The sequence below is a fragment of the Typopeltis vanoorti genome, chromosome 24 (genome assembly GCF_054136105.1).
Source record: "Typopeltis vanoorti isolate ZY-2024b chromosome 24, IOZ_Tvanoo_1.0, whole genome shotgun sequence".
Classification (NCBI taxonomy): domain Eukaryota; kingdom Metazoa; phylum Arthropoda; class Arachnida; order Uropygi; family Thelyphonidae; genus Typopeltis; species Typopeltis vanoorti.
Window position 1 is genome coordinate 86,775,765 of NC_143572.1, and position 23,608 is coordinate 86,799,372.

The 23,608-nt window shown below is 37.0% G+C and overlaps 1 protein-coding gene across 2 annotated transcripts in view; it reads left to right on the top strand.

Moving 5' to 3' along the window:
- The window catches only part of Utx (Utx histone demethylase), an 802,237-nt gene that overhangs the window by 642,500 nt on the left and 136,129 nt on the right, over nt 1-23,608 (top strand). For both annotated transcript variants that reach the window (XM_090413874.1, XM_090413875.1), the window contains one exon: nt 10,114-10,863. In XM_090413874.1, the coding sequence (XP_090270000.1) occupies nt 10,114-10,863 (750 nt within the window). The remainder of the gene's footprint in view (nt 1-10,113; nt 10,864-23,608) is intronic.

Consider the following 23,608-nt stretch of genomic DNA (forward strand, 5'->3'; position numbering starts at 1 on the left):
GGAGTTGTGATTCAACAAGTAGATATGAAGGAGGTACAGAAAGATGGATTTATTAGAGATGCATATTATCTCTACTGTTATTCATCTCTATGTGGATCGATCACATTATGAGTGGAAGAGGTATTAAATCTGATGTCAGAATTGGATATGTTAATCTCAGCTCTTCACGTTGTGTAGATGATGTATGTTGTTAAATAAATCTGGTACAAGTCTTCAGGTACCAAACTATATTGAATACCCTGGATTAGAGATAGCTGTTGAAATTTTTCCACTTGGTTATACTATGAATCATAGGTGGCCAACGACAGGCCGCATGTGGCCCGTAACGTGATTTTGTGTGGCCTGCGACAGGATGAAAACTATATTAAATTAGTTATCAATTTAGCTATTAGTTTTGACTACAGATTTTCAGATTGATATACACGTTATATGCATTATTTCTGATGACGGAAACAATTTATATTCTCAACACGGAATCAAAATTGCTTTAAAAAGATTACTCAATTTATAAAATCTACTGCTTCTCTGTGCAAGTTGTAGTAGTGGGAGTGGTAGATTTCTATGCGCTCCAGAGTAACACATCATTGAAAGTCACTTGCTCTGCTGTGATTACAATGATCAGTTTCAGAGACTCAGTTTCACAGTTAACAGTGTTACTGTTGCAGTTTGGTCAGTTACTTCAGCCTTTGTGTACTATGAGCAAGAAATGTAAGATCTGTGAAGAAAATAGGTCATTTCAGGAGAAATGGGAAAATTAATTTCTGTTTATAAACAATAACAACAACAAACCACAATTCCTTGTGTTTGCAAGTATTGTCTGTGCACAAGGAATATAACCTCAAACGCCACTACATACAGCACCATGCCGCTAAATACCAAGAATACGTTGGACAAGTACGTACTAAAATTGTACGTAATTTTAAGAGAAAGGTTAGTGCTTAGAAATCTGTTTTTACTAAACCAACATCACTTCAAAAACGCTCACTCTTGGCATCGTTTGTTGCAAGCTCAGAGATAACAAAAGCAAAAAAAATCATTATCTGATGGTGAATTTGTAAAACACCGTTCTGTGCAAATGACATATGCATTTGGGGAAGATAAAATTGCCAGTGAGTTTGAAAGTGTCCTACTATCGAGACAAACTGTAACAAAAAGAGTCGAGAAAATAGGTTCTCACATATTAAATAAATTACAAAGTTATTACAGATTCAGCTTACTTCTCATTGGTTCTGGATGAATCAACTGACATAACAGATACAGCTCAACTTCTAATTTTCATTCAAACTGTTTCCAGAGACTTTGTTATTAATGAAGAGCTACTAGCATTAGAGTCACTGCATAACACAGCCAAAGGTCAAGACATTTATGATGCAGTTATGAAGGTTGTAAATGGTACTGATGACATCAACAATCTCACAGCTATTGTGAGATGGTGCCAAATCAATGCGTAGTACTCAAACAGGCTTAGTTGGCTTACTAAGGAAGGCTGGAATCAATTGCACTGCATTATACATCAGGAGGCTCTGTGTGGTAAAATTCTGGAGATAGAGGATGTTATGAAAACTGTAATGAAGTCTGTGAATCTAATTAAGGGCAGAAATCGGGCCTTGATGCACCACAAGTTTCTTTCTTTTCTAACAGAACTGGAAGCAGAATATGACGATTTAGGGTTGTACACAGAAGTAAGTTGGGAGAGTCTCATGTTTATATGGCCTCCCAAAAATCCATAAAGAAGGTTATCCAGTAAGACCCATCGTAAATTATATTGACTCTCCCACTTATCGAATTGCTAAATTTTTGTCACATTCTACCTGCCCATGCTGGACATTCTGGATCATTCATCAAAAATTCGACACAATTTCTTGAAAAAATCAAGGATGTTCAAATCAAAGAGTCTGACTTGTTAGTCAGTTTTGATATTGTTTCTCTTTTTACCAATATTCCAGCTGACACTGTCAATTTATTATATGATGATTACCCTTTGGATATTGCAAAGATTTTTGAATTTGTTATACATTCAGGATATTTCAGCTGGAAAAACAAGATCTACAAACAAATTGAAGGTACTGTCATGGGTAGCCCTCCACCTTTGGCAAACTATTTTTTGAACCATCTTGACACCTTGTTCTCATCCATTCATTCCCAACCCTCTTTTTGGTTTCATTATGTTGATGATGTCTTTGCTATTTGGCCACATGCTGAAGAGAAACTTACCACAGGTAAATAGCCTTCACCCACGCATTCAGTTCACCATGGAAAAAAAAACAGGCTGGTAATTTATCATTCTTAGACATCCTCCTTACACGCACATCTTCTGGTACTTTATCAACGTGTCTATCGAAAACTTACCTTCATCAAAAGTCTGCTCATCACACCTCTCAAAAAATTGGTGTTATCAAAAGTTGTCTGCAAGGATAGAAAAATTAGAACTCCATGGTGGACACAGAAAGTTAAAGAGGTAGTGAAGGAAAAGAAGAAAGCATATCAAAAGTTCCTGGCAAATAAGTCAGCCTGTGCTCTTAGAGAATACAGAGACAAATGTAAGAAAGCTAAACAGTGTGTAAAACTAGCTAAACAAAAGTCATGGGAGGACTTTGGCAAGAACATAGAAAATAAATATCGAGAAGGTGGCAAAATATTCTGGAGGTTGTTGAAGAAGCTTAGGAATGGAGGAAAGAGTGCTGTAAAAGGAGTTAGAGATGATAAAGGTGACATGAAAACGAGAGAAAAAGATATCCTTGAAGTATGGAGTAATTACTTTGAAAAACTGCTAAATAAAACAAGCAGTGATGACAGCACAGTCGTAAAAAAACACTGACCAGGCATGCAGTCAGGAATACATATCCATACTTGAAGTAGAAAAAAAGCCATCAAAGGCTTGAAATGTGGAAAGGCAGCAGGAGTAGATGATATTCGACCAAAAATGCTGGAGTATGGTGTATAAGAGTCTTACAGTGGCTGCACTGCATAGTTCAGAAAGCCTGGACAGAGGGACGAATTCCAGACAATTGGATTAGAGCTCTCATAGTACCCATATATAAAAAGGGAAATAAAACTAAATGTGAATTACAGAGGTATATCCCTACTGAGTGTTCCTGGCAAGATATAAGCAAGTATACTTGAGAAACGGTTGAGAAGAATTGTAGAAGAAAAGCTTGGTGAAGAACAAGCTGGATTCAGGTCAAATAGAGGCTGTCAGGATCAGATCTTCACTTTATGACAAATAGTGGAGAAATCATGGGAATATAACAAAGATCTGTATTTAAGTTTTGTCGATTTGGAAAAGGCATATGACAAGGTGCCAAGAGAGAAGCTATTCAATATGCTACAGTTATGTGGTGTCAGTCGGGCAGTATATCAAGCAATACTTAGTCTTTATTTGAGTTGTAAGTCAGCAGTTAGAAATGAAGTACAGGAAGATGGTTTAATGTTAAATCTGGTGTGAGACAAGGATGTACATTATCCCCTCTGTTATTCATTATCTATATGGATCACATTACGAAGGAAAGTGGTATTAAACATTATACAAAATTGGAGATGTTAATGTCAGCTCTTTGCTTTATGCGGACGATGTTATACTTCTAAATAAATCTGCTACAAGTCTGCAAGATTCTCTTACTAAATTGAATAACTATTGTAATAGATATGGTATGAAGGTGAGCAATAAAAAGACAAAGACAATGAAAATAGGCCAAATCGTTGAAAATGTCAACTGTGTTGTGAATGGAGAACCTGTGGAACAAGTGAAACATTTCAGCTACTTAGGCACGATTTTTAGTTAAGATGGTAAATTAAATATGGAAATAGACAACAGAATCAACAAAGCTGGTATGGTAGGAAGTCAATTGAATAAATTCATATGGAATAAGAGAGAAATTAGTCAGAACTAAATTAGCTGTATACAAGACAGTGTTCAAACCAGTTTTAACTTGTGGATCTGAGAGCTGGGTCAGAAGTAAAACACTTGACCAAAGACTAGAGACCGCAGATATGAGAGTCCTGAGAAAGATTATAGGTGTGAACAGATGGCATCAATGGCAATATCATATTAAAAACGAGAATATTAGGAAAGAACTTGACATTGTCGGCATCCAGGAATGCGTTAGCAGAGCTAATCTCTGGTGGTATGGTCAATTAAACAGAATGGGTGAGGAAAGATCTCCCAGAAACTCAGGTTATATGTGTCACTAGAGAAGTAGCAGTGTGTAAAGATGGCTCCCATTTCAGATAAGTTTTTTGGAATAATTAATTGTAAATAAGTGTGTGTTTATGAGTACGAGTTGCTGTAAAAGTTTTGCACTTGCAGTGTTATTAGTGTGGGTTTTTTTTTTTTTTTTTATTTAAGTTTGTTTATGGTTTTATTAAAATTAGAGCTTAGTATAGTAACTGGCATATTGTCCATGCAGGAATTTAATTTTAATTTCAGTCATTTCATGAAATGTGAGGTGTGCTATATGTATTCGCTTGATTATATAGATAAATTGTGGATATTTAAGGCAGATGGAAGGAGGGTGTGCATGAATTGTAAGCTGAATGAAGACTTAATGAGTGCTAATATGCGGATAACTGAAAGTGTTAGTAGCAAGAATGCCGCAAGGAGGATGAATGCTTGGCTGATAGAAAAGGACAGTGTAAAAGAGCAGCGAAAAAAACGGTAAAAAAAATTTTAAAAAAAGAGAAAGAGCGATCTGAGAAATTTAACAATTGATGATGCAAAAGACAAAAGTGTTAAGAATGTAGCAGAAGTTAAAAAACAAAGTGCAGTTAAAGGTAAGGTGACAAGTGGCGTTAACTATGAACAAGCATGTGAGTGACAACAAAATTGAGAGAGTGAATGAGAGCAAAAAATGTGATGCAAGATTTGAAAGTTAAGTTGGTTAAGGTGAGGCAAGAAATGAAATGGATACAAAATGAAGAAAAGAGAATTCGAGATATGTATGGAAGAGTGAAAATTATGAAAATGAATAATATTGGTATAAAGAGGTATTGAAAGACCCACAAATAGCATTGTATGGTGATTCAATTATTTAAGGTGTGCTGGACGAGAGGATGCAGAAGGTTTGTGTTCCTGGATGTAAAATGAGTAGAGCGATTGAAGCATTGGATATGAGAAGCAAGCGAGCAAAAGAGTTAGTAATTGTAATAGAGACAAATGACTTGACTGGGAACAAAAAACACGTCAGATTGGACATCAGGAGGTTGTTGAGTTGGATAAAAGAGAATAGTGTGATAGGAAGGGTAGAGTGTTGCCCAGGTATGACAGTGGTGAGATGAGGTGGAGAGCAAGGATTATGAATGATATGTTAACACAAATGTGTGATGAGAAAGGAGTGCAGTTTGTTAATGTTTGAAGGACGAAGTGAACTGTATAGGAGCAGTGGACTGCATTTGAGTCCATTGCTCCTATACATTGCTTGGAGAGACTGCTGCTGGAAGGTAGAGAAGTGAGTGCAGAGAATGAATCTGATCAAGTGGGAAGGTTCTAAGATGAATAAGGAAAAAAAGAAATGGCTTGGGTTAAGCCTGAGTTACGTCACATCAAATAAGTGGTATCAGTAGATAGATCCAGGAATGAGCTGCTATATTTGTGTTCAAATGCTAGAAGTGCAAGTGTAAGAAACAAGGCAAATGGTTGCATTAATTGAATCTGTTCACCCAAAAATTGTTGAAATAAGTGAGATATGGTTGGATGAGGATGACATCCTGACAGGAATATAGATGGAAGGGTATGATATGTTTCATGAAGATAGAAATGGTAAAAAGGGAGAGGGAGTGCTATTGATGATAGAGAAAGAGTTATTTCCACACAAAGTAGAGATGCACGAGGGAAATAGTACCTGTGGCTTTGAAGCAGTATGATCTGAGATAGAGGTGAATAGAATGAAATACTTAGTCAGATATTGTTATGGACTTGGTAGTGTGGATGGTAGTGACTATGAAATCTATAATTAAATTATCCAAACAAATAAGAAAATGGTGATCATTAGGGGCAATTTTAATTATAGACTGGGATGATGAGATAACAACTGGAAGTAAAGAAAATTAGTTTTGGGGGGACAACTACCTCAGACAGTATGTAACAGAGGGCACACAAGGATTCAGTCTCTTTGATTTGATATTCTCGTCAGAGGATGTAATTATAAATGAGGTGTCATATCATCCCTCCAGTTGGTGAGAGTGATCATGAAGTGATTACCTGGGTGGTTGCCAGCAGTGTGAGGACTTCTGTGAGAAAAGGGTATATGTGGAACTACAAGGCTGGTGATTATGAATAACTCAGGAGACAGCTTGCAGGTGTAGCATGGAATGAGGAGTTAGCTGGAAATGAGATCAGTGCAGCTTGGAATACATTTAGACATTGTAGAAGCAATGCCTAAATGTATTCCAAGGGTCAGAAGGTTAAATGAGATAGATGTGAAATAGATGAGCATGCAATATAGAGGAAAAAGACATTATGGAGGCAACATAAGAGAAGTAGTTATAATCAATTCCACGAGGATTACAAAGAACAGGCAAGGAGGTTGACTTGGTTGGTTAGGGTAGCAAAAGTGAAGTATGAACAGTCAAAAAAATAATAATAAAATAAAATAAATAAAAGCTAATAAGCCAAAATGAATCCTAGGGACTTTTGATAAAGTCCCTAGGATTCATTTTGCCAGCAAAAAAATAGAAAAAAAAGAATGATTATGGAAGGATGACATTGATTGGAGAAAATGGTATAAGGACAACTGCTGCTGAAGATATATTGGAGATACTTAGTGAGGAGTTCATAAAGGTCTTTCATTGTTGTGAATGTGACATCATAGAGATTTGAGTGCAGTTGATAAGAGACTGACTGTAAGTGAGCAAGAGGTATATGAAGAATTGAGCAAACTTGATGTTAATAAGGTTGTGGGACTTGATAATATATCACCATGTATTTTGAAGAAATGTGCCAGGGAGTTGACATCTGCCTTGACATATTTTTTTAATATGAGTCTTACATTGAGTTGAATTCCAAAGGAGTGGAAGGAGGGCAAGATTATGCCTCTTCATAACAGAGCTGACAAAACTCAAGCATCTAATTATAGGCCTATCTGTGTGTCAGATGTTGTGGTTAAGGTGTTGGAGAAGCTGGCGAGAACTATGATCCTGAATTGGGTTGACAACAGTAGTATTATCTTTGATGAATAGCATAGATTTGTTAATGTTTTAGTAATCTGCTTACTTATTACAATAAGATGATGGTTTCATTAGACAGAGGAGAAGGATCCACAGCAGTATACTTAGATTTTGCAAATGCTTTCTGTTGATTACTGCACGATAAATTGATAGTCAGACTAGAGCAGATGGGTTGGATATTAGATTAGTGCATTGGATCAGAAACTGGCTATCTGATGGGTATCAGCAAGTTGTGTATGGGGGAGCAATATCCCAGAAGAGGAAAGTCACTAGTGGTGTGCCTCAGGAGTCTGTTTGAGGGCCATTGCTGTTTAACCTGTATGTTAATCAAATTGGCAAAGATTTGGATGGGGATATTCAGTTGTTTACAGATGATGCAAAGTTGGGACAAACTATGAAGTGTAAAGAAGAAGATGTGGCCTTACAAGGAGACTTGAATAGATTGAGTGAATGGTCATGGAAATGGGGTTGCCAGTTCAACGTTGCAAAATGTAAGGTTTTAAAATTAGGGAAACAAAGATGTGATGTGGAATTTTCAATTGGTGGGATATATTGTTGGAGGTGGAGGAAATAGATCTTAGGATGATAGTGGATAAGGATCAGAAATTTAGGGGACACATTGCCAAAACTGTGAGGACAACACAACGAACTTGGGAATGATGCGAAGGACAATGACTTGTAGAAATAAGGAGGTTCTTGTTCCATTGTATAAGGCTCTGATTAAGCCACACATGGACTACTATCACAGATTCGGTCATCTGGTTTTCAAAAGGATGAAGAGATGTTGCAAAGGCTCCAGAGGCAATTGACTAAGTTAGTTTCTGATCTCTGTCAAATATGAGGAAAGATTGAGAAGATGCAATTTACAGAGTCTAGTGGATAAGGGAAAAAGAGTGATGATATGATAGAGACCTATAAGTTAGTAAGGGGTTGTTATATGATCAGTGTTGAAGAGGTTTTACAGGAAATGTGGGAGATCAGTGGAGAACCAGTGGTCATCCCTGGAAGCTGTATAAGGAGGGTGTGATCAGGGGAGTGAGAAGCAGATTTTTTTTTGTATGCAGAGTTGTGAATGATTGGAATGCCTTGCATGACAGTGTAGTGACTGCAGGGAATTTGAGTGTATTTAAGACATGGTATGATGAGCTCTGTGTGTATGACAAAAGGACCTCTTAGATGAGTCTTTGACTCCATGGGGGGGTCTTAGGATAATAATAATAATATTCATCTACATTCAGACAAAAACTGGCCAAGAGCAAAGTTGGCAGAGTATACTTATAGGACTTAACCACTTTATCCTACACATACCAGCCACTAGATTAGAAACTTTGCAGAAATCAATGGTTTCCATAAAGACATGCGACTGTCAGTACCGATCCTCTTCATTTCCCTGCGCATAATTTGGTGAAATATGGGTTAGGAACAGCCTGCATTAAATGATTTTGTCAGTTGTCCATACAAGCCTTCTCAGAATGAAAACTGTCAGATGATGACAGTCTTTCTCTTTCCGGACAGACTGGCTTAGGACCATGCCAATTAGACAAGCAATGTGGATCATTTTTCCACTGATTAAACAGTCAATATATCTCACCTCTTGAGAAACCAATCAGCTGTGCTATTTTCAAAATTGTGGCTCCAGCCAGATGGGCACCTATTATAGGCCCTTTATCAAACTCCAAAAGATCCTTTGTGATCAACACTGTTGACAATTAATGAATAGCAACATTCTTAAATAATTGCCTAGAACATGTGATCGAGTATTTTGCATATACCCAGCATAAGTGATGTTTGTATATATGTGCATAAAGGTTTCTAATTTAGTGGCCAGTATATGTAGAATTATGCTTACAAAGTCCAAGGATACTTGGAAAAAGTTGTGCATGATTAAGGGCTTGTTAGAACCATTGATGATTATAATGATGGTTCTTCAGAAGAGGCCAAGAAAAACCTGTGGTAGAGAAACTTGTGGAAGAACAAAACAAGTAATCTAGAAATCATGATATATAACAGTGATGTGTATTTAAGATTTGTTGAACTGGAAAAGGAATAAAGCTGTTCAAAATGCTACAGTTCATCATCTAACAAAGACTTTGATCTAGAGCATCGGTTCCCAACCAGTGGTACGCTTACCCCCGGGGATACGTGCTAGGCCATTCATAGGTACACGAAAAATAATCAGTAATGGCAGAAAAACAAGTAAACTATTTTACATTAAGATAGGCACTTAACAAAAGTGTCAGTATTTTAAAAACAAGGGATACAATTTATAGAAATGGGTTTAAAAGGGGTACACAAGTGGAAAAGGGTTGGGAACCACTGATCTAGAGGATGTCAGAAAGAGAGGATTGTAGATTTCGCATTCTCTGCCATAAAATACAGCTTTTGGCATAAGGAATTATACAATACAGATTATCATGGTGTATTATGATTGTTATTGTTACCTTATATAGGTAAGTTAAAATTAACAGTAAGGTCTGGATGTATGTTACTGGTAGTATGCATCAGGAATTGCAATAAGTCATTTATACTTAAGGGTCACTACCTGTGGGTAGAGTGACTCTTAAGTATAAGTGACTTAATGCATAGCATTATACATGTCTGCAAGGAGATGTGCTTTGCATTATGGGATACTAAGTCAAGTGATGTGAAGTCATTAGCTTCTTTATACGAGTTGGCCAAGTCCTGAAAATAGTTCAGGTGCAAACTTGTTTGCTTACACTTCAATAAAGGATTAAACCAAGAATAATATAGCTACCCTGCTTCTTGAGTTTGAAAAAAAGTGTCATGTAAAAACTGTTGCATCAAATGCATACATTTGGATTTATGTAATGCTGATATCAGTTAAATGTTAATGAAGTTATGTAAATTTTACTTTTTTTTTTATGATTTTTCATTTTAGATGCTAAGGATATATAAACTTTTATTGGTAAATTATATATATTATTTTTATAGGTAACAAGCACATCTCATTTATCCCTTGCCCAGGATCTAAATTTTACAGTTGGTGATCAAGACCTGCAGATTCTGCTTTCTCAAAAAGACATTGCAAGCACATTAGCTGAGGACTTACTAGCACAGTTTGCTGGAGAAGTCATTACTTCCAGAGTGCCAGATCAAAGTAGATCATCTCCAGTCACTTCTAATTCCTGCCAAAGGGATTCCGTTATATCTATTAGAAGACCCTCTAGTGAAGTAAAGTGTTCTGTTTCATCATCATTATCAGCAATCAATACCAGTCATCATTTGTTAGGAGAAGGATCTAGGAGCATTATGTTTCCAGGTTCCATTAGAGATCAAGATAAAACAGACAGTATTCATAGGTATAGTCCTACTATGGTAAAGTTGGATTCCAGTGTAAAAAGTGTACATAAAACAGAAAGTGATACTCGGTCCTTGTTTCAGGATTCCCCAAAATTACTAATGAGTGAACTAAAGGTGAATACAGTGTCCATTCCTACTGTTCATCAGAGTGGTAATAGTGGAAGCACAGATAAAACAGACCACACAAATCTTTTAAGTCCTACATCTTTATCTATTAATATGAGTTCCTCTCAGCTTCTCACAGCATGTAAAGGACTTGGAAAAAATGGAGTTTCCAATACTAGTATAATGGTAGAGCTGTGTCCACCACCTGCACCACCTGATCCACCTTATCCACCACTGCCAAAAGATAAACTTCTGCCTCCTACACCGAGTGTTTTTGTAAGTTTTATTTTTACTCATTTTAATATGTTGATTGTAATTTTAATATTGCATATTCATATATGTATTGAATTTATGTGTATTAGGTCTTCTATGCTACATATTTTATTCTTGTTGAAATATAGCAAACTGGGTTTCCTAAAAGTTTTTGAAAATGGGTTTTCGATACCAGTAAACTAGTTTGTTTGCTGGTAAATGGTAACAAAAATCCTTTAAAAATTAGCAGTAGTTCAGTGTTTTCTGTGGGTATTTCAGTCAATAAAAAAGCACTTTTAATCCATGTTTTAATAATTTGTTAGTGATTAATTTTGTAAAATATCAGTCCTTGTCATCGAATTACGTCATACAGGTGGTTGTAACAACTCTGACAACAACGATGAAGATGGTGAAATTCAATATCTTGATGCTTTAGAAGTGCTGTATGTCACATCTCTTGATTCTTAATTAAATTCTATACAAAACTTACAACTGAGTTCTTCTCTGATAGAAATAATATGAATGGTAGTCAAAATATTCCATAGATCACCAGCAGAAACAGTGTTATACCCCAAAAACATGTAAAGGAAGAATTCAGTAATGAATTTTCATTAATATTCAATTCCAAAATACTTTAGAATAGTTCAGTCGTTATATTGGAGCACTTGTTGATTATCAAAAACTGTCAGAAAAAAAAAAAAAAGTTATAAATTTGACATCGAATATGAACTTTACAGAGGAATTTCTCCAAGTAATACAGGTAAGATTTATGCAAGCATACTTGAAAGGAGATTGAAAAAAAAATTATGAGAGAAACTGGGAGAATAATCTGAATTCAGGGCAAATAGAAGTTGTAAGGATCAGATTTTCACATTTTGACAAACTGATGAGAAATCATGGAAATATAAAAAGGATCTGTACTTTACTTTTGTAGACCTGGAAAAGGCATATGACAAGATGCACAGGGAAAAGCTTTTCAAAACACTACAGTATATTGGATAAATGGAACATTATGCTGAACAATACATAGTCTATATTTAAATTGTAAGTTAGCAATTAGCAATTGAAGAGAATATATAAAGATGGTTTGATGTAAAATGAGGTATAACACAAGGATGTACATTATGTCCACACTCTTATTCATCATCTATATGGATCATATTATGATATAAAGTGGCATTAAACCTGATACTAGAATTAAACATATGAAACTTAGCTCGTTGCTTTATGCAGATTATGTTGCACTCCTAAACACACCAGTGCAAGTCTCCAGAATTTTCTAACCAAATTGAATAACAGTTGTAATAAATTTTGCATGAAAATCAGCAATAAAAAGACCAAATTATGAAAGTAAGCAAGAACATAGAAAACTTCAGTTGCATTCTGAAAGGAGAGCCTGTAGAACAAGTAAAATAGTTAGCTATTTAGGCACAGTTTTTAGTGAAGATGGCAGATTAAATTTGGAAATAGACAACAGAATAAGCAAAACTGGTATGGTTGAAAGCCAGTTGAATAAATTTATATGGAATAAGAGAGAAATTAGCCAAGACACCAAACTAGCCATATACAAGATGGTGTTCAAACCAGTTTTAGTTATGGATCTGAGAGTTGGGTTAGAAATAAAGCACTCGATTAGATATTAAAGCCCACAGATATGAGAGTTCTGAGAAAGATTAGAGGATGGCATCAGTGACAGAATAATATTAAAAATGAAGACAGTGGAAAGGAACTTGACATTGTTTTTCATTCAAGAATGTGTGAGTAGTGCTATTGTGAGGTAGTATGGTCACTTAAATAGAATGGGAGAGTAAAGGTTAGCAAAACAGGTGTTTGATGTCAAGATGGCAGGAAAGAGACCCAGAGAAAGACCAAATCTAGATTAATTGATTCAGTCTGAAGTGCCTTTAGAAAAACAAAATGTTAGATACATTGGAGTGCTGACAAGTAATAGACTAATTTGTAGGAAAATTGTTGATGGGAGAATATTAATAATGTAAACTTATTGATATAGAGCTGTCATAGTATCCTGAACTTCCCCTTGAGGGTACATATCAGAAGATTGATGATGATTATTATATCAACTTTAAAGATAATGAATTGCTGTAGAATTTCCTCATGGGCTCACTTTAGTGAGTATGGGCATGGCAAACCCGAGGTACCTGATGCTGGACCATGCCTTACTTCATGTAATATGCATCTGTTATATTATCTGTAGACTGGTCTTTCTTTCTTCTCTTCTTGCTCCTTACCCCAATGCTATTAGAGTATTCGAGGGCTAGGGGTGAATCTTTCCTATGTCATTTTGCCTTATGCAGCCACTGAAGGGGGCAGGCTAGCCCCAATTGGTGCTGGTCCCAAGCCCGGATAAATAGCGAAGGTTGACGTCAGGAAGGGCATCCGGTTGTAAAACTTCACTCCCAGCTCTAGCTATGATCAAATGAGTCGAAAAGAAAGTGATACAAGGGCTAGGGCATACCCCTTAAGCGATGCATAGCCACATTGCCCTACAGCTGCGAGAAGTGGAAGAGAGCTACCCATCAAGGGCGGGGGCAGTTAAAGAAGCAAGCCCAGCAAGTGGAAAGAATGTTGCGAGTGGGAACATTAAATGTTGAAAGCATGACTGGAAGGGGCAGGCATAATGAGGAAGAGGAAGTTGGACATTTTGTGCATGCAGGAGACAATGTGGAAGGGGGAAAAGGCAAAGGAACTAGGAGACGGGTATAAATTGTTCTACTCTGGAGCAAATAAAGAGGGAAGAAATGGTGTCGGAATTGTGGTGTGTGGCAGAATGAAGGACGAAGTACTGGAAGTGGGTAGGAGGAACGACAGGATCATGCGAATGAAACTGGTCATCTTATGTGTATACGCCCCACAAGTTGGGTGTACAGCAGAAGAGAAAGATGAATTCTGGAACGAGCTAGATGAAGAAAAGAGGGAACTGGAAGAAAACGAGATGGTGATTGTCGGAGGAGACTTGAACAGACACATAGGGAGACAGAATAGGAACTGTGAAAGGGTGCATGGCAACCATGGAGTGGGATGATGAACCAGGAAGGAGAGACAGGATTTTGGACTTCGCAGTAGCTTTTGATCTGGCAATCGTAAACTCCTTTTTCTGTAAGAGGGAAGAGCATTTGATAACATTTAGAAGTGGCAACAACAGTTCACAGATTGACTACATTTTAACTAGAAGAAAACATCTTAAGGCAATAACAAATTGTAAGGTAATCCCAACAGATCAAGTGGTGCAGCAACACTGGCTGCTGTGTGTAGACTTTAAAATAAGGTTGAAGATAAAAACCTTTGAAAGCCTGGGAGGAAGACAATTAAGTGGTTACGCTTAAAAGAAGAGAGCGTGAGGAATCGTTTTAGGGAGAAGGTGTTAGAGAGGATTTCTGATAGACTTGAAAGTGTACAAGATTGGTGGAGACATAATTCAAAAGCATTTCTAAGCTGTGCAATTGAGGTGCTTGGTGAAACATGCGGAAAGATTAGAGAGCAGAAGGAGGGTTGGTGGTGGAATAATAATGTACAAGAAGCAGTCACGGCTAAGAGGAAGGCAAAGCAGAAATGGGACGAGTCAAGTGTGGAAGAGGACAGAGAGAAAAAGCATGAAGCCAAGAGAGTTGTTGCATAGGTGAAAGCCATGGCATATCAAGGCCTTTATGATCAATTAGAAACAAAGGAAGGACAGAGAAAGATTTATCGATTGGCAAAATGTAGAAATAAGGCATCAAAGGTCATCATACATGTGAGGCAGATCAAAGGCTCTGGAGGAAGGGTATTAAAGAGGGATGTGGGTATAAGAAACAGATGGAGAATATACTTTGAAGGGCTTTTGAATGAAGAAAATGCAAGGACTCACAAAGAAGATGGGGAGCCTTATGAGGGGATGGTGCAGAACATTAGTAAAGTGGAAGTGAAGGAGGCCATAAAGAGGATGAAGAATGGAAAATCAGTGGGCCCTGTCGGGATCCCAGTGGAGGCATGGAAGGCACTGGTGGAAGAGGGAATTGATCTTCTGTGGGACCTGTTAATAAAAGTTTGTCAACAGACAAATATACCCGAGGAATGGAGGGGAAAGTACTCTTGTCCCCATCTACAAGAGTAAAGGGGAGACACAAGACTGTAGGAATTACAGAGGAATAAAGTTGATGTCCCACACAATGAAAATCCTATAGATGGTTCTTGATGGAAAACTGAGGAAGGAGGTGGAGATTGCAAAGGAGCAATTTGGCTTCATTTGGGTTAGAGCAGATGATGGAAAAGTTTCGAGAGAAGCAACGGGAGCTACATCTGGTATTTATTGATCTGGAGAAAGCATACGATAGAGTGCCAAGGCAAGAAATCTGGAGATGTCTGAGGGAGAAGAAGGTACCGGAGAAATATGTCAGGCTGGTGCAAACGATGTACAGAAATGTGAAGACAAGAGTTCGGACCTGCCTGGGAGAGACAGAAAGTTTTCCAGTGACAGTTGGCTTGCATCAAGGGTCAACATTAAGTCCGTTCCTGTTTAATATTATGATGGAGGTGGTGACGGAGGAGGTGAGAGCAGACGTGCCTTGGACTATGTTGTATGCAGATGACATTGTGCTGTGTGCAGAATCAAGAGAAGAAGTGGAAGCTAAACTAGAAAGTTGGAGGAAAGTACTGGAAGAGAGAGGTATGAGACTGAGCAGAAGTAAGACAGAGTATATATGTTGCAAAGTGGATGGCAGCCAGGAAACAGATCTGGAGCTGGAAGGAAATGTCATCAGGAACTTGAGCAACAGCTGCCCAACTTCCTTTCCTTTCACAGTTGAACTGCTCAATCACAAACCTTCTACTCCTGGTCATCTTTTATTCCATTACCTCGGTTCTGTGGAATAGCCTCTCCCATGAAGTATTTCTCAAGAACTACAGTTACAGATCTTTAGAAAGAATTTTCAACTAATTACTTCTCTTAAAAACAATCTGTTGTAATCTTTTAAATGGCTCGAGTTCAGGCATTAACTGGTAGATGCATGCCAGTTAGCTCATAGGCCCAAACCTGTCAGTAATGAATCAGGAGGCTTTCCAATCAACTGGCACATTATCCAGTGATGGTGAACCTTTTAGGCTCAGCATGTCCAAAATTTGGAAAATGCCTAACTTGACTCTGCTGTCATCTCCCCCCCCCCCAAACAAAAGAGAAACAGTTCTTTACATATTCATTTATTTAAAAAAAAAAATAGCACAATCATGTGTGGTGTTATGCATTATATATTGAAACGTCAAATAATTACAAAAATGAAATATGAGTAAAACAAACTCAGACACGTAAAATAATAATGATGATGAAAAAACAGTTTCTTACAAAAGAAAAATCATTGATATACAATAGAGAAAACGATAATGCACACTGATAATTGGACTTAAAATAGTGCACTAAAAAATTACCCTACTTGTTTAATGCCAAGAATAAGGTAGAGGGGTAAATTGTGAGTAAAGCCATTGCTAGATTTTAACGGTGCTAAAAGTTTCTAGTATTCAGTTCCAAGCATTTAAAATTTCTTGTTTGTAGTGGCACTCTTCATTCTGCAGGTGATTTCTTTCCAAATCCTCAAGTTGAGACCTCAGGTCGACAAACACTTGAGTCCAGATGCTGGCCTGGAACTCTGCTAACTGCAACTCTAATCCTTCAATTTGTAGCCATTGGAAATCATTTAATTAATTAATTCCATAGTAGTGTATACTACTACATCTGGATACTTAAAATATCAGACCAGTTTAGAACAGACAATTATTTTAATAGTCTTCTAAACTAAATTCTTCTAAATTGATTAAATCTTCTGCCAAGCTCATCATTTATTGAGTTTAAAATGTGCTGGTACTTTATATGCAAGGGCTTCATTTCATTTTGCACATACAGCTGACACCCTCGAAATGTTTTTAGTTGAGGAAAATGCTTAAGTTTTAGTCCCCACATCTCATTTGAAAATTTGAAGTTTAGTTTCAAAGGCTTTTATATATCCAAACATAACATCATTACTTTTACCAAAACCTTGTAACTTTTAAGTTCATTCATATGAACCAAGAGGTCTGTAAAAAAAACATCAGTGTGCTGACCCATGTACAATCACTGAGCTATGAAAACTGTTCAGAATTTTTATTCTCAACATATAACTTAATTTCTTCATTGCACTCCACAAATCTTTCGAAGACTTTCCATCAGCTCCACCAAATCACATTGTTATGCATTAGCAGTCCGCTGCTTCTGCAATAGTGCAGAAAATTCTTGCTTGTGAAGTGGTCAAGTAGCTATTAAATTCATTAGAATGTTTCATATTTCATTCCCTAATGTACTTATTGGCATTCTTCTCTTCTCTCATTGTCTGACCATCGGAAAATCTAACATGACGGAAACTGAGCCAATAAGGTGACATCAGTAGTTTCATCAAAGACAAATTAAAAATATTTACAGTTATTTAAGTCTACTTCTAATTGATGTTGTATGTCGGAGATCATTCATTGATATCACTCCGTCTTTAATGGTATTTCTGCTGACTGGTAAATCCGAAATATGCTTAATAATAGCATCTTTATTTTGCATATCTTGAAACAAAAAAAAAAAAAAAAAAAAGATGCACATTTCAGAAGAGTTATTTTAATAAATTTTCCTTTGTTTTCATGCTGAGCTATGGAGTGAGAAATGCTATAACTTGCTGATGTTAAATTCATAGGGCCTCTTAAGAATTTAAGGAAGTTATTTGATTGACACTGTTTGCATTGTAGCTGCTCAGAAATGTATTTCTTCCTTTCTTCCTCACTTTTTTTTACAAAAGCCACTGATGATTTGTTTGGAAATCTCTTTTTACATTCCGCTTTCTGCTTACTACTGTTTCTTGGCTTGTTTCTTGAGTCGAAAGCTTCGACCACTTCCTTTATCACTTCAGGATTTTTTAATTTGAGGTTCCTCCATAACAGGGCTAGAATATTAAAGAAATAAAAAATTTGTATTACAAATTATGAATTTCACAACAAATGAGAAATATTTATTTTAAGTAACAATTACATAACATCAAATGAATATTTGATTATTATTTATTGTATTAACCAATTGCTTATTGATAACTGAGTTTTTTTACCTCTTCAGCAGTGTTATTGAACTGGCACAAAATAATTCAATGCACTTCTTGTTCACATGAATGCAAAAGCTGAACCGAACTCAAACGGAGAATAGTTTCTTGTTGGTGAATACCGGCTTTCATCATTGCTGCATTATGCCACTGTCACATACTCTGCCTGGAGGGAGAGTCTGAGTAGTTGTATCTGGGAAGCACTAATGAGGCCACGTTACAGCAAGAGACTGGTCACTATCTGCATGGATGCCATGTCCAAGAGTCTGTTGCCTCTCACTGCATGTCCCCATTCTGTTCTTCCATCTATCCATGAATGAACTAATAACAAATTTTATGAACAATGACAATGAGACTGGGGGGGGGGGACTTCCTTATAAATTAATTCCAGCCAAAAAGATACAACATAACCAATCACAACATACAAACCATGCCAGATCTCCTCAATAAAAACTCACTTTCACATCCACTTTACTAAAATCCATGGCATTAACATCAACATCTATACTACCGTTGTCCAAATTACACACTTTAGCCAGAAGGTTGGCCCCTTGTCAATCACTGCATGACATAGAGTGAGTAACTTAGAATCCCCCACTCTGCATTTACTGTTCTCCAAACTGTGATAACCATTCAGACCTCTTTAGGTTATTTTCTATGAAACTCGACTATCTGCAATCCAGCCATCCTAATAGTGACATCATCTTCCTATGCAACCTCAACATTCACAAGTCCAACTGGCTCCCCTTTTCTAACACCACTGACAAGCTAGAAGAGAGGCAGAAATCTTTGCCATAAGCAGTGATCTAACTCAAATTTTACATCTACCTACACAGATTTCTAATAACCCTATTCACTTTCCCAATGCCCTTGGTCTCTTTTTAACCAGTTCTCCTTCCAGATACATCATAGAAGTCACCTCTCCTGTCCTCTCAGAAGCTCAGACCATGATCTGGTGCAAGTCTCGCCTCTCACAGAATGCCCTTCCTCAAACCACTCCTGGCCTTACATTTCTTTGGCATTACAAAGTTGCCAAATGGGATGACCTCCAGAATTTCTACTCCTCCTTTCCTCAGTCTGTCTATTGCTTCAGCTCATCCAACCCTAGCCCCTTTGTCCTCCATTCCACCCAAAATCCTTGTCTGATTTCTAAGCCCTGGTTCAACATTAAATATATTAAATCATTCAAAGAAAAACAAATTCAGCTCACCACAGGTGGCTCGCATCATGATCCCCAGCTTTATATTTGCCTATACCAAAGCATGCAACAGTCAGAAGATCAAAATATGCTTTCATAAAGGCTAACTACAGAAAATTTGCCTCCTGTCCAAATGGAAGCTGTGCCTTCAGGTCACACCTTTTATTTTACACAATTTACTCAGTTGTAGTTCCACTTCTCTCTCTCTCTCTCTCTCTCATCCTAGATGAAGCTGACCTATTATTATTATTATTTCACGCAACTCCAAGGAGTTGACAGACTCATCGAGGGAGGCCCTAACATCATGTCAAGATGTTAGGGCCTCCTAACATCTTGATATGATGTCAGGATCTATCATATCGAAGTATGATAGATGAGTATCTATCATACCTCACCTTGAACTCATTCACGGTCATAGCACCCACAACAGACTCTGGCAGCTTATTCCACTCATTCACCACTCTCCAAGTAAAAAACTTAGCTCTAACACCCCTGCTAACCACATTCTTGCCCAGCTTCCATGTATGGCCCCTAGTCCTCCCACCACCAGTCCTATTCTCAAAAATATCTTCTGTAGAAACCCTTCAGTAATTTGACTGTCTCAATCATATCACCCCTTTTCCGCCTATCAACCAATTTTTGCAACCCACAAATCTTCAACCTGTTCTCATAAGGTTCATTCCACAGACCAACTATCATCTTGGTCACTCATCTCTGGATCCTCTCCACCACCTCCCCATCAAGAAGAAACCCTGGCGCCCATATCTGGGCACAGTAGTCTAGATGGGGTCTTATCAAGGCTCGATATAGAGGAACAATAATTTGTTTGTCTCTGCTTGTTAAAGTATTTTTCAGCAACCAAGTGATTTGATGAGCTGATTTAGCCACTTTTGCAATGTGTCCCCTAAACTTAAACTCCCTATCCACCAACACTCCCAAATGCCTGGCCTCATCAATCTCCTAGAGCAGCGCTTCCCAAACTGTGGGCCACGGTCCCCTCAGGGGCCGTAGGTTTTGTTGAGGGAGAGGACGTGAAATAATGAAAACAAATTTAAAATCTTTTAAGACTGAATAGATTTTTTTTATCTTAAAAGAACCATATTTAATTTTTATTATTTATTTTTTGTTATTTTTTTATATTTTAATGGAAAAAAATCACACATTGGTGCGTGTTCACAAATTTTGCTTCCTGTGTATTTTGGTGCTTAATGAATATTAGTAAATATATGTTTATTCATATATGTTTCATTTCAAAGCAGAAATCTAAGAATTGTAGTTTCAAATATTTCACCTGATATTGGTGTAGCAGTATTGAAACACATCCATCATATTAAATTATTAAACATTTATGTTTTTAATTCTTTCTTTATTACAAATCTTTTTATGTTTCATGTGCTTGTACTGCAAATGTACAATAACAATATATCTATCTATATAAAAACATGAGATAATGTGGCATGTCAAACTTGTATGTAAGATGCTAAAAATGTAATATTTGCATTTGATTTTTGCAATATTCACTGTATATGTTTGTATTGAATATAAATACAATAAATATTATAATAATATATGTCTATATTATGATTTTTTTTCAAGGGGAGGGCGTGAAATATTTTAATTTTTCCAAAGGGGGCCCTGACATCCAAAGTTTGGGAAGCACTGTCCTAGAGTACGGTTCCACCATTGTGATATACTGCTGCTAATCTTTTCACTCCAAAATGCATAACCTTAACACTTTGCCACATTAAATTGACATCCATTTCCCTAGCCCAGTCCTCCAAACTATCCAAATCATCCTGCAAAATTTTGACATCCTGTGCTCTCGCAGTTGCTCTACCCAACTTTGCATCATCAGCAAACAAGTGAACACTTCCTCTCAGATCCTTTCCTATATCATTAATGAACAAATTGAAAAGTAGTGGTCCAAGAACAGAACCCTGCGGCACACCACTAGTCACAAGCCGTCTTTTGGACTCCACTCCTGAATAAACCACTATCTGGTATCTCTCCATCAACCACCCTCCTATCCATCTCACCAACCCAATATCCATCCCCATCTGTTCCAGTTTACTGATTAAAGTTCCATGTGGTATCCTGTCAAAGGCCTTGGCAAAGTCCAGTAGAATCACTGTAAACCCATTACCCTTATCCAGTTCAGCCATTACGGTGTTATAAAACATGAGCAAGTTACTGAGCCATGATCTACCCTTCACAAAATCATGTTGTCCCCCCATACGATATCCCAATTTCATCTATCCAATCCTGTATTCTTCTTTTGACTAATTTCTCCAAGACCTTGACAATGATTCCTGATATGCTAATCAGTCAGTAATTTACAACAGCAGTCTTGGAACCTCCTTTATGCAGTGGAACTATTTTCCCCTCTTTCCACCCCCTTGGGATTAACCCAGAGCCGAGATTCAAATTAAACAAAATGGTCAAGGGTACTGACAATTCTTTAGCCGCTTCACGTACGACATGAGCTGGTATACCATCCAATCCCACAGATGTATTGACATTAAGGTTTTGCAATAGACTACTCACCTCCATTTCATTCACCACAATTCCTGTATAATCTATTGGTTCATTCATTTCTGCAATGTCACCACCTGGAAGATATATTCTTGCAAAGTGCTCGCTCAGTAATTCAACTATATCAACTGATTCGGTTACTTCCCTACCATCAGCATTCTTTAAAATCATTCTGCCATATAAATTTTTTCTTTTACTTGCAACATATTGAAAAAACTGTTTAGGATTCTCTTTAGCCTGCATGGCCAATGTTCTTTCGTAATCCTTTTTTCCTTTTCTTACATCGCCCACCACTGGACAGTGCTATGGAAAAGTTTTGAGAAACTTGTGCTGTCACTCTCGACATTTCCAGAACTTTTCATCATGTCTAGCATTGAGGTCTACTAAATAAATTGCCATCTTTTGATTTGTCTACTACCCTCTGTAATAGTGTTGTTGACTTCCTATCTGGTCATTCACTATATGTCATGGTGGATGACTTCCTCTCCTTCAGCTTCACCACCAAAGCAGGAGTACCTCAGGGCTCTGTGTTATCACCTTTTTCTCTTTCTTCTGTATGTACATAATTGACATACTTTCAATCACCACAAATCCTGTTCATAGCTTTGCAGATGATAGTACTATCCATTCATCCTACTTATTTAACAAACCCTGCAATGCACAGATATCCCAGACATCAAGATCATCTACAACCAGTACCTTAAACATTGATCTATGCACTAACCTTCAGTGGGGGCGAGGACAATCTGGCCACCTTAAATGCCACCAAAACAGTGGCTTACCTTTTCTCTCACCAAAGAGATCTCAGCTCACCTACCCTTACCCTCAGTAATAAGCAAATCACTAGAATCAGCTCTCTCTGCTTGTACTATACTTTCTTTAAAAGAATGAATAAGAAAGAATGAATCTTAGCTTTCCTAACAATATTCATAATTTTTCTGGGCTGTGCCTTATATATTTTGTAACTCCTCTCATCTTATTGTCATGACATTCCTCATACATCATCTTCTTAAGGATCTCCTGTTTAACAAGGTTGCACATCCATTTCACTCTTACCCTATTTGTTCTTCGAACATTCAGATACTTCCTCAGTTAAGTTTCTAATTCATTGCTGATATCCTTCAATAACTGATACCATGTGACCAAAAATAGCAATTTGCTCATAATGATTACTTATTTAACACATTCATGTCACAGCATTTGTAGTAATCTTGCCATCACCATAACTATCTTAAGGGGGTGAGAGAAAATACTGTGCCCTGCAGAAATTTCATGCTTGCATTTTGGCAGACATGCTATGTATCGTTATGGTTCTTTAATCATAACCAAATCTGTGACATGAATGTGTTAAATAAGTAATTTGTATTTAACACATTCTAATAAGTAGTTTGTTTTAGTATATATTAAAAAACAGTAATGTAGGAGAATGCTATATTTGGTTGGTGTATTTGAATTACTCAAAGGTGTAAATATGGGAACCATCATTAATAAGTCCTGTGAGAATGGAAAATGTAAAGGAAAGAACAGGTATGAGTAGAAATACTTTCATTACTGGTAAATGAATTATTAATAGTTAACATTTGTGATATGTGTCCTGTAGGTTGTTTGGGTGAATCAAATAGCATGTGATCCTATAAATTTTAGACATAGATAAGTGAATTTAGGATAGCATAATTTAAATAAAAAATAAAAAAAAAAAACGAGAGGGAAAGAGATTTGTTTGCAAAGTATAAATAACTACAGCTGACATCTACTGTGTGTGTGTATATTATATATTTTGTAGTTCAGTAACTAACTATAGGGAGGGGGATAATCCAATGAACTAATGTTGATCAGGTGATTCCTTTAGGCATGGCAGGAATACATTAGGTTGATATGAGCAGTAAATTATGTTGTAAAATTGGTTGTGCTTGTTATGTGTGTTTCTCTGTGTTATTTATAT